The 12,057-nt window shown below is 33.2% G+C and overlaps 1 protein-coding gene across 1 annotated transcript in view; it reads left to right on the top strand.

The window, feature by feature from the left end:
• Positions 1-9,639, top strand: part of LOC121167057 (ER membrane protein complex subunit 2) — a 45,154-nt gene extending 35,515 nt beyond the window's left edge. Inside the window, exons 8-11 of the mRNA XM_040996430.1 lie at positions 166-247; positions 897-1,007; positions 3,246-3,350; positions 9,233-9,639. Of these exons, the coding sequence (XP_040852364.1) occupies positions 166-247; positions 897-1,007; positions 3,246-3,350; positions 9,233-9,319 (385 nt within the window). The 3' untranslated portion in view covers positions 9,320-9,639. The remainder of the gene's footprint in view (positions 1-165; positions 248-896; positions 1,008-3,245; positions 3,351-9,232) is intronic.
• Positions 9,640-12,057: the final 2,418 nt, after the last annotated feature.

Here is a 12,057-nt window from a genome sequence, read left to right as displayed (position 1 = left end):
AGTGCTGGATCAGAAGTGGTGCCTGTATTGGAGTCCAGTGTTGCAGGCAGCAGCTTTACTCGCTGTGCCAAAAGGCTGGCTCCCAGATTATTTTTAAATTGATTTAAGACATAAGTAAAATAAAATTTAACTTAAAATTAATTTTTCCTGTTGATATTTTTTCAGCTATGCAAAAGCAGCCTTTTGTTTAGAAGAGCTTATGATGACGAACCCACACAACCACTTATACTGTCAGCAGTATGCTGAAGTAAGTGTTTTTAGAAATAAGATTACTTGTAATTTCATTTTTGTTGCTGTTATGATATTATGATGCTAAGAACATTCCCTTCATGTTAGGCAAGTAAAATAAATATTTAAAACATCTAAGTTGAATATACATTTGTGGGAATGAAAGTTGTGAATTTTTAGTGTTAAGATGAAAACACTGGCAAACATCCAGTTTTAGAAGTGAAACTCTTTGCTTTTATGTGGTGTTTTTATGTAGTAGTTATATAAAATGTTAAGTAAAACTATTTTCTCCTTAAATCATTACTTATTTCACAATTGCTTTTCCGTAATGGCTTCTAAGACATTTAAGATGATTATGATTTTAAAGTTGTTTTCTGGAGCATTCATATTAAAATTAATATTTCTTAAGAGGTTTTAAATTGGTTACTATGAAGAATAACAGTACAAGAAATGTATGTATCACATTATACAGAATAGAATAATTTGGGGGCTGGGTCATGTTTTAAGTTTTAGATCATGCCTAATATGTTTGAGGTGAATTCTTTAAAAATTCTGCATTTTTTTTAGAGTTTGTATTTCAGTTATTTAAATGTCTGTGATGTGATGATACATGCTGTATTTCAAAGTAGTAAAATAAACAGTTTTCAGCACCCTGCATTTTTAAACAGGTTAAATATACCCAAGGTGGACTTGAAAACCTGGAACTTTCAAGAAAGTATTTTGCACAGGCGTTGAAACTGAACAATAGAAATATGAGAGCTTTGTTTGGGCTTTACATGGTGAGTTGAGGAACATGTTTAATGTTACAAGATTTTTCCTTGCCAAGCATTGCTTTTGTTGTTTGTTTTATTCACGGATGATGGATCTAATTTTTTTTTTTTTCGTGTGGTCAAGTTAGAAAAATAGGTTGTAAGGTAGTTTTAGTTTTGGATGTTAAACATCCTAGCTGTTTTACATTTCATTGTAAGTTATGCTCTACCATATTAGAATTGAAATCTGTTTTGCAAAATTAAGTTGTAACAATACAAACCCATGTTATGAATTTCTTAATGGTTCTGTTCTTGGATTTACGGCAACATTATATATATATTTTTTTTACTTAAATTGTATGACTCTTCTCAAATTATGCCATTAAAGGATATATTAGAACTAAAACTTCTGATATGTCAAAGAAAAACATTTTATTAGATAAAAAAAAAACTGTTTGGAAATTCTTTGTAGGAAGTAATTGTCTTTTTTATGTATGCCGAAGGATGAGCTTATGAAAGTCAGTTAATAGGAGCTGTCAGAATAAAGAATTACTGAACCTTACATGTGTACAGATATGTGTGTAATTACACATAATGAGAGGTGCTCATTTTATGCACATATGTATAATGAGTACTTCTCATTTAGTGTTTTAGAAACTGCTCCGTGCTCATAATATTCCTAGGATAGAATAGTTTGAAATGCTGGTGTATGTTTTAGGTTTTAGATACACAACACATCTACAATGTAATGAGCACCTCTGTAATAGAACAGTTGCTGACATTTTGATTTAGTTCAGTCTGTTCTGGACTTTCTGGAGAGTCTTTTTGTTGCAGCTTAGTGAAAAATAATTGGTTGAATGAGGAAAGGAAGAAATATAAATGAAATAGTTTTTAGGAAGGACTGACAAGAATAGTAGAAAATGATTCGGAGAAGTTTCAAGAAAACTTTCCAGGATTCTGCCACAGCTGATTGGTTGCAGTAACTTTGAGTTCTGTTGAACTTGTCAAGTCCTCACATCAGATGTTTTAGTGGATGCTCCTGTTCTGACCACGTCATAGATGAAAAAGCTGAGATAGAGAAACGTAACTTGGAGACAGAGTCCCTTTCTGACTGACGTGAATCCACCCCAGGCATGTCACTCATAAAACCTTTCTAGAACCACTTAATTTACTAAAATACCTACCAAAAAGGGACATGAAAGACCTAGAAAATCAGATGAACAGATCTTTATAAGAATAAAGACATTTTAGTATAAGTCAAAAGTTATAGCTTTTCTCTTCTGGCAAATGCAAACACAGAGTAAAAAGGTAGTGTGAATTTTTTTTTTGTAATTTAGATTTTCTTCCATAGGTCAAAAGTTAAGAAAATTAAGCATTCATCCATTTAAATACCTTTTTAAAAAGTAGAGATGTATTAAATTATTATACCTTCTATTAATTTATAATCTTAAGTTCAAATGTCTGATATAATTTAGTAGTAAGATATGACACTGGTTATCCCACAGTGCCAAGGCAGGTTTTCATTCATACAGTGCTTTTCTATTGCTGCTTTATTAAGCAATAGGAAATTTTATCTCTAGGAGCAACAGTCCATATATTGAAATCATTTTAGATGTTATTTAAAATGTATTTTCATCCATTATGATCAATAAATAAAGCCAGTTCCAAAAGTACAAATATTATATGTTCCCTCTGAAATAAGGCAACTTCCATGCGAAATATAAGATAGATATATAGGTAAACATATATACATATATGTTGTCATAGATGAACTGTTTAATGGAGACTAGCATACTGGGGAATGAAGATGTTGCAGTATGCATCTCTATTCCGGAATGAAGGAGAACTCCTGATGAAACTGTTACATGTACCTTGACCATAGATACTATAGTATCTGCCATGGTAGATACAATGCTACCTGTAATGCTGTGATACAGTGACCAGCAGAATGAAGGACTGTGACTATTGTTGAAGAGCTGTACTACTGTAGTAATACAGGGAAAGCAGTGTGAGGGGTGGGGAGGCAATCACTGTGCCTATGCAACTGTATCAGAGAAAAATAAGTTAAAAAAATCTTCCCATTTTGATTGTACTATAAAATAATTTTCATTATTAAGTGAAATTCGATTTTATTTTTATCTTAAAAATGCTTTGGTATTTGTTATCATCCCATAGTGATTGTTACTTTTGTATGGTTTTTATTAACTTGACTAAAAGAAAAAGGAATTTTGTTTTTAATATTTCTTTTTTTTTTTTAAATGTTTTTAGTCAGCAAGTCATATTGCTTCTAATGCCAAAGCAAGTGCAAAAATGAAGAAGGACAACATGAAATATGCTAGTTGGGCAGCTAGTCAAATAAACAGAGCTTATCAGGTTAGTATTCAAAATTTTGATATTATGTAAGTCAGCTTGTGCATTTTTTAGTTATTTTTGCCTATAAAGACTATATAACGATTTTATGCCTTGATCCTTTATCAGATGTGTTTTAATTGCTTATGTAGTAGATTTGGGGCCATGGTTTTTGTTTGTTTTTCCGCTAAGAGTCAGTATTACCTGATCTGGACATCTCAGTGGTGCTGCTTTTGTCACCTTGAGGCCCTGCATTTATTCATTTCTGGTGTCCTCTTTTATACAGTGTTAGTTTTATGAGATTTACCTGTATATATGTCTATATTTTATTCATATTTACTGTATTAAATAGTTTATTGAATAAATACAGTTTATCTGGTTAGTTGCTGGCAGGCAATCTAAGTGTTTCCTAGTTGGGCTTTTGCAAATAATGCTACACTGAATTTTATGTGTAGGGCTTATCATGTACATATGCTTCCAACGATTATTCACCTTGAAGTGGAAATACTGGGTAACAGAATATATGTATAACCTTTGCTGAGTGAAGGCAGTTTTCCAAATCTGTTTACCTCCATAACCATGTTTGAAAGATGTATAGTTAACATATTCACCAAGGTTTGGTTATTTCATTGTTGAAATCTTAGCTGCTGTACTGTGTTTTTATGTTTGTGTGTGTGTGTGTGTATGTGCTTATTTTATATCTCCCTTATGATTTGTCAGATTCTACACTTCGGCAGGTGTCTTAGCCATTTAGATATCCTTTTTTATGACGTCTCTTACTCCAGCTAGTTTGATGCATTTAAGCTTTCTGGTTATGAGTCTTTTTTTTTTTAAGATTTATTTTTTGCATAAGAAAGGCTGATTCACAGAGAGGAGAGATAGAAAGATCTTTCATTTGCTGGTTTACTGTCCAAATGGCTGCCAAGACCAGAGCTGAACCAAACCAGGAACCCCATCCAGGTGTCCCTGCGTGTGCAGGGTTCTAAGACTTTGGGCTGTCCTCCACTGCTTTTCCCAGGCTGTAAATAGGCAGCTGGATGGGGAGTGGAGCAGCCAGTTCATGAACATTGTCCCTATGGGATGCTGGTGGGTGACTAGCTAGTTGAACTATCACACTGGTCCCTATGAGTGTTTTTTTGAGTATATGTGTTACAAATATCTCTTATGTCCTTATTTTTGTTCTCACATAATTTTGAACAATAGAGTTTTGATGTTAAATGTGTTAAGACTTATCATTCATTGTCTTTATGTCCATGATTTTTGTATTCTGAATAAATCTTACTATTCCATAGACTTTGTGTGTCTCCCCATTTTATTTATTTATTTAAGATTTATTTGAATGAAAGCCAGAGTTAGAGAAAGAGAGAGAGCAAGTGAGGGGGAAGGGACTAAGAGAGAGAATCTTGCAACTGCTGGTTCATTTTCCAAACGGCTGTGGTGGCTGGGCTGGGTAGCTCTGGACCCAAGAGCCTGCTCTCTTTTTCCTTTGCAGGTGTAGGAGCCCAAACACTTGCATCATCCTCTGCTGCTATTGCAAATGCAGTGGCCAAAGGCAGCCATTTTCCCCACTGGGACACAGCACCTGCCTCTCCTATGTTTATTCTTATATTTTCCACAGATAGATCCACAGGCCACTTTGACTAGGTCTTTTGTATGTAATGTTTGAAAAAATCAGTTTCTTCTCATGTAGATATCTGCCTTTTCTATTGATCTTTGTGTTTTATCTCTGCCCCATTTTATGAAAGCTAGATCATTCTAGTAAAGAGAACACAGGTGCTATGCTAGATCTGTATTGTCTGGGTCAAAATTTACCTCTGACGTTTATATGCTATATAACATTGGATTGATTACAGATATATATTAACCCAGAATAATAAAAGTATTTTGTGGATTAAAGCATATAAAACTTAACTTTTTGCCAAATTATAATAGGGTATATTAAATTGTGCTTATAATTGTGCACTTTCATTTTGCTTTCTGCATGCTCTGATTATTGCAATAACAGCAATAATTATAATAGCCTACCTTTACGAGAGAATTTATTTAACATTTGCTGTGTTACAAATGATGATTGTAAGGAGTGGAGAGATTAAATAACTTATTCAAGGTAGCACAGATGTGTATTGACAGCAGATTTCCAGCCCAGGCAGTCTGACTCCAGTGTTGCTACTGTTGTGGGTTACAATGTACAGCCTAGATAGAAAGCTAACATGTATCAATGTATCTGGAGCTATTGTAGAGTAGTATCTAACTTCCTCCCAAAATTAGCATCTTACTCCTATTTGTTTCTGTTCATTTGAGACCTGAAGCTCTCATTACTAATTAAATTGAGGAGGGGTTTGGTTTGATTTTTTTTTTTTTTCTTGCTGTCCCTTCAGTGATGGTAGGCCCTGCTAACTTGTGTTCTCCAGTTTTGAGTTTTGCTCTGATAACTCTGAAAATGTGGTTTGCCTTTTTGTTACTCTATAGGAAAAGATAATATAAGGAAGTTTTTTTTTCATTCCTTGCTCATTTTGGATAACTAGGTAGCACAATTCTCAATGGTTATGTGAAATATCTGTGCAATAGCTTGGAATATTCCTTAACTGAAAAATCACCTGTCATGCAATGTTTATTTTTTTATCTCTTGACAGAGATAATAGATTTTTAATACAATGTCTCAGTGCACTTGAAGCTTGCTTCACATCCTTTCTGTCCTTTTCCTATAGGTCAGGTTCCATAACCCTTTACAGGTATTCACGTTTGCTAGTTTTATGAATGGCAACTTACCTATCATTGTGTAATCAGTTTAGTAATTGTGCTTTCTGAAATATCTGGATGATCGATGACCTCACATAAATAATGGACCACTTGACACTGTTTAGCTGGTAGTACTGTGCCTTGTGTCTTTCATTCAGCAAGTAGTATGGGATTATTCACACGCTGATTGTCAAGAGTTCTAGAAGTGTCAGATAGATAGTTCAAATGTGTACGCATTTTTAATCCTGATTGGGTCACACTTTGCCTAGTATTCCATTAGTTAAAACATGTTTCATGGTCAACCCAGAATCAAGAAATACAAAACTTCTCAATGAGAAGAAAAAAATTTAATTATCTGCAGTGTATTATACTATATACTGTGTAAATACTGTTTTAGTTCATTTTGCCTTTTTATCTGTTTTATTGAGGTATTATCTAAGTATAATAAAGCACACATATTTTCAGTTTATAGCTTGAGTTTTAATTACTTCAGGTAGCATAGCACTTCCATTACCTCAGAGTTACCCTGCTTTCTTTTGACAGTTCCATCTTATCCACAGCAGGCAAACACTGGCTGAACTTTTAAGCACAAAAATTAGTTTTGCCAATACTGGAATTTGGTATAAGTGAGATCATAGGTTATGAGCGTTTTTGTGTCTGGCTTCTGTCAGCATAATGTTTCTGTTACATAGACATCCAGAGATTCATTTCATTTATGGTCTGTTACTTTGTCTACCCATATGCTTTGCTGCAAGTTCCATAGAAGATTTTCTCCTGATATATCCCAGTGTATTGCAATGAATGAACCATTGACCTGTAAATTTGATAAGCTAGTGAAAGTTTTATTCAAACAAATTAAGCACTTGGAAACAGAAATTCAAAGTTATGAATAATGTGCAAAAGTATTAGTTTACTTGTTTTAAAGTAGATAAATTTCAGATCCAGTTAAACTACATGACTCATTCATATAAGCATTTAAAAGTATAAAGTAAGTATTCTCATTAAGTTTCTATAGATTTTTATTTGGAGAAAATTAGAATTTAAAAACTGCTTTTGTTTCTACATAATGAACAAGAACATGGTTACCACTTGGTTTTCAGTTAGGTCATTGGTTTAGTGTGTTCAACAGAGGCAGGCATGTTTGGTTAATGCTCATGAGAAACGTTAATGTGAACATACAATAATGTTCCAGATAAATGCTTCTTAGGTACACTGTTAAATTTGTCTGTCCCAGTGAGCCGCATGTTATTTATGATTGCAGATGTGATTCTGTTACTATCCTTTTGGGAAATAGAAAATTAAGTCTTGATTTTAAGGAAAAAATATGATTTTGGCTTAATCAGTTAAATTGCCCATAATTCTGGAATAGACAAAATAATTGCATGTCAAGAAAAATTTGAAGTGAAAGATTTATATTTCCAGCTTGCTTTTTATTTGTTCTGACACCAATAGGTTAGTTTGATTTACCTTAAATTTCATTGGTTTTCAATAATACTGACACATCTTAGGTGATTTTTAAGAATTAATTCATTTTAAAAAGTCATCTTTCTCGTTATTATGTTAAAGTACAAACTAAGAGAAATGCTGTATTTGAAATTACGTGCTTGAACTTTAGCTTGTAACATTTTTCCATTTTTTATTTTGCTATTTAAAAAGTTTTGATGAAAGTTACTGTGTGATATCCTATTTTGTACCCTCCCCCAAAGCCATCCACATGTTGCTCAGAGTTATACCCTTTGCATATCTGATTAGGACCAGACCTGTTTACATTGGGTGGGCAATGGTAAAAGAAAAGGCTTTCTGTTCTTGGTAAATCCTTGTGATCATGAATTTATCAATTGAATAAAAGAAGTGAAAGACATATTCCACATTCTTTATTCACCAAGAGAAATTATAAAATAGTTATCAATTTGGGTACCATATTTTGTGATTCTGACATGAATTCCTAAAATTAGTGATGCCTTATTAAACGCAAGATGACTTTAATTTTAAAGCTTTCCTTTTCCATGGCATTTCTCTAAGAAACCCCATTATTTACTCTATGAAATCAAGAATTCACCACAGAAGCTAATGTTTTAGGAAGTAGAGGAATCAAAATGTTAGACTGTAGCCAGAGGTCAGAGGCAGGTTACCAGTTCCTGCAGCCTGTGCTGGGTGATGGTACCTTGGCCTGCGCACTTCATCTTTCCCAATAGGTCATGGGAAGTGTGCCAAATTAAGTTAATTACAAAAGAGGAGAAACACATCATAAATCAAGTATCTAGTACTTAAGGCAGCGTTGCTGTTTGAAGGAATCATCAGTCACTTGAAAATGCATCCAGTGGTTAGATGTGATGTGAAAATTACTAGATGTTGTTTTAACCAGAATGTTAACCAGGGAAGAAAGCAGGTAATTTATATATAAAAACTTTCTCTCTTCTACACAAGGGACACATATTGTCTGTTAAATGTGATGTGTAAAGTCGAGACTGATAAATGGTAGGAACTATCCAGTTAGAAAACTCATTTTGAAATCAGCAGGGGTTATTCAACATGTAACCCCCAGTGATAATGTTTACTATGTTGGAGTAACTGTACTGTGAATTTACTTTTAATTAAACAAAGATAGTACTTGCTGCGTTATTTTTTTGTTTTATTATAAAGTCCGATTTCAGTGTAGTTTTTGCAACACAGTTTAAGTTCACGTTTTAATTGGAGTTTTACTTTACATGTTTTTACTGTACAAATGCATTATTTTTATCAACTGATCTGGAAAATGATGTGTGTATATATAAATATACACACACACAATGTCCTACTATAACTAATTTTAGGAATTAACAGCTTTAACATAGTTAATAGAACGTACTTTAACTCACATTGTACCTTTGTCTGAAATTGTAAAGGTCCACTTAGAAGTCAAATACACGATATTCATGTCTAAATATAATTTATTGGTTAGATATTACATTGATTTAGAATGCCACAATGTCTCTACACTTCAGCTGCCTTCTACCCCAGATTTTGTTCTTGTTGGAGATAAAAAATGTGTGATTTCATGCTAGTTATATGATAATTAATGCTGTTTCGTTAACAATATAATGATAAGATTGGGATTTTGAAGCTGCCACTAAAACCTAATTAAGCTTTTTTTCTTTTCTGTTCTGTTCTTTTTTTTTTTAAATTAGTTTGCAGGTCGAAGTAAGAAGGAAACCAAATACTCTGTAAAGGCAGTTGAAGACATGTTGGAAACGTTGCAGATCACCCAGTCTTAAGGTTTCCAAACTCTTTGACATTAGATTTCACAACAGCACAGTTGAACTCACTGGCCTGTGACTTATTTACTAAATGCCCAGTGCTATTTATATCTGATTTTCTCTTAAGAAGGCAGTTACAAAGAATGTGTTTATATAAACCTAAAAATGCCTTTTCCTGCTAAGCAGAAAGATGGAGGAACTCCATAGAAGGAAGATTTAAGACTTAACTAATTGTACACCAATCTCTTCATATCACATATATATAATCATTGCTTTTAAGTCACAACCTGATGCAGAAATAACCTTGTTAAATAAACCATCATGATTTATTAAACTTGAATATGAAAATTGTAGCTTCTTTTTGTTATGCTCATAGTCAATAGTTTTAAAACTCAATTTCTAGTTAACCCTTCACGAAAACTACGAAATACGCCTCATCTGTAGGTGACAAAGTTAGGTTATTTTAACTTTGTTAATGTTGTCGGCTTGAATTTTTGCTTTACCTTTTGGTGGGCTATATAGTTCAGTTAGATGCTAAAATGTTATTCTGAGAAACTTTGGTTAAAATATGTCATTCCACAAGGTTTAGCAATATTTCTTGGTAAATTTTTGTTTTCATCTAAAGCATCATTGAGTTTTTTTTACCCATGAAATGCCTGAAAGATAATGTGTACTATAATACTTAAATTTAACCTTTCTACAGTTATATTTAAAAATTTTGTGACCGTAAATTACATAACAGGTAAATTAAGGATCATAGAAAATACAGGTGAGAAGAACTGCAGTGGCTGTTTTTATTTTGAGGGAAAAATGAGGAAATCTAAACTGTCTTTAGAAAAAAAAAATAGTATGGCTTTATTATCTTAATCATAGGAAAAGTTATGATTACCAAGTATTTTTTCATAGTAAATATTGTGTTATTTTCAACAGTATTTTTGCATGTTTCAGGAATGTTAAAAAAATTTTTGGAAGCTAGATACTTTAGGCACAAGTCCATTTTTCAAGTAGACAATTATGTATTCAGGACACATTTATTAGTAATAAATTGCAACTCATGTATCTTTAAATTTTACTTGTTTATGTTAACCACATATAGGTTCTGTATTATAGACTTGTTCCTGCTATTTTTGGGCAAGCAGAGATTGTGGAGAAGTTGCCAACCTAATCTTTATGAAGAAAAAATTTCTCAATGTCAGCTTCTTTTAACCTTTTAACTAACTCTTACTGTCAGTAAATATTTAATCATATTTAATCTAATCTTAAGTGTTATGAAATCTCTTATTTTGTTCTGCCAGGAATAATGAGCCAGTGTTTAATTATCTTCCATTAAAAAAAACTCCTCTCACAGGAAGAGAAGTGTTTCTCGTACCTGTCATTGTTACGACAGATGTGGACTCTTCCTGAGCATGATGTTAGTAACTCTCAGTGATCATCCGTTTTAACGCCATTTGAGCTGTAAAGGACATAGTGCTTGCACATTGTCCTACCACTCTTTCTCTAATCCCTGCTCACCAGTCTATAGATTACTGTTTTATTAGCAATTATTTTAGTGTTTCTGATGGCTGTGAGCCAGTGTTGCATTGTTGGTATTACCTGTTTCTTCTTTGTTAACATTATCCCATTTTGTTCAGATGGTAACAAAAATCCCCTCTTCTCAAAGCCTTTAGGATCTTAGCACAGCTCCAGAAGTTAAAGCTCAATTGATCCAAAACAGAAATGTTTTTTTCATCCTTTTGTTCTGTGATTAGTCAATAAAATAAAGTTTGGTAGCCACACTTGCAATGCTTCAAATATGGCCAGTACAGCTGAAAAGTTCAATTTTTGATTTTATAAAATTTAAACAAACCTACAGGTGATTCATGCTACCATATTAGACAGTATAGATTTAAGATGTTGGGATGACATAGTTAGTTACATGCTAAGGAAATGAAGAGAGGCCTCCTTGAAAGGACCTTCCTTTCCAGGTTCTCAAAGTGACAGTTTTTTACCTGTTTTCTTCCACTGAACTGAGTGTCAGTAAGAGACCTAGAAGTCTATCAGTTGTCTTACAACTGTGGATAAGAAATCTGAGAATGAAGGTTCATTTCAAAGATGGAGCTGAAGCATCAGGCTGGCTGAAGCCTGATTCTAATGCTTTTGCTCTGAACACCTGAATCAACATGAGAAGTTGCCAGCCTCTGTACTTATCAGTACATGGCAAAATTAACCCTTCATATTTAAGATACTGTAATTGGAGTTCTTGTTGCTTTAGCCATGCATGCTTCTGAATTATATAACCAGAATTCAACCTTTTTTTAACCCTTCAAAACTCTTCTCTTATATTTAATCAGGAGTGCTATGTAAGAATGTAATGTGAGGCAAAAAGATAGATGCATCAAACAAAAGTAGTATCTGCTTTACAAAACCTTAGCATTCTAAACCAACAGAATTAAAAAGTGTCATATTTATAGAGCTTTAAGCTTAGAATAATACTGACTTAAGAGCAGAGGAGAAAGTAGGAGAAAAAAGTAAAAATGTAAGGCTAGTGTTTCAGATGCTAGGGAGCATGCAGTTTAATTTTGAACAGTAAATATTTCAAAGAATTGTTTTTTTTTAATCCACAGCCCACTCACTAGTTATCAGATTAGCTCATGTGACTTCATTTTGTAGAACCATGTGGTTTTAGAAGGGATTTTGGAGATGATTTGGTTGTACTCAATCTTAAAGTGAAGAATCTCAGACTCATGGAGGTCAGTCTTTTCTGTGATCGCAGAGAC

Source organism: Ochotona curzoniae, unplaced genomic scaffold (assembly GCF_017591425.1).
Source record: "Ochotona curzoniae isolate NIBS_2020 unplaced genomic scaffold, NIBS_Ocur_1.0 patch3, whole genome shotgun sequence".
Classification (NCBI taxonomy): Eukaryota; Metazoa; Chordata; class Mammalia; order Lagomorpha; family Ochotonidae; genus Ochotona; species Ochotona curzoniae.
The sequence above is the reverse complement of the archived record's forward strand: the minus strand, read 5'-3'. Positions and strand labels throughout refer to the sequence as shown.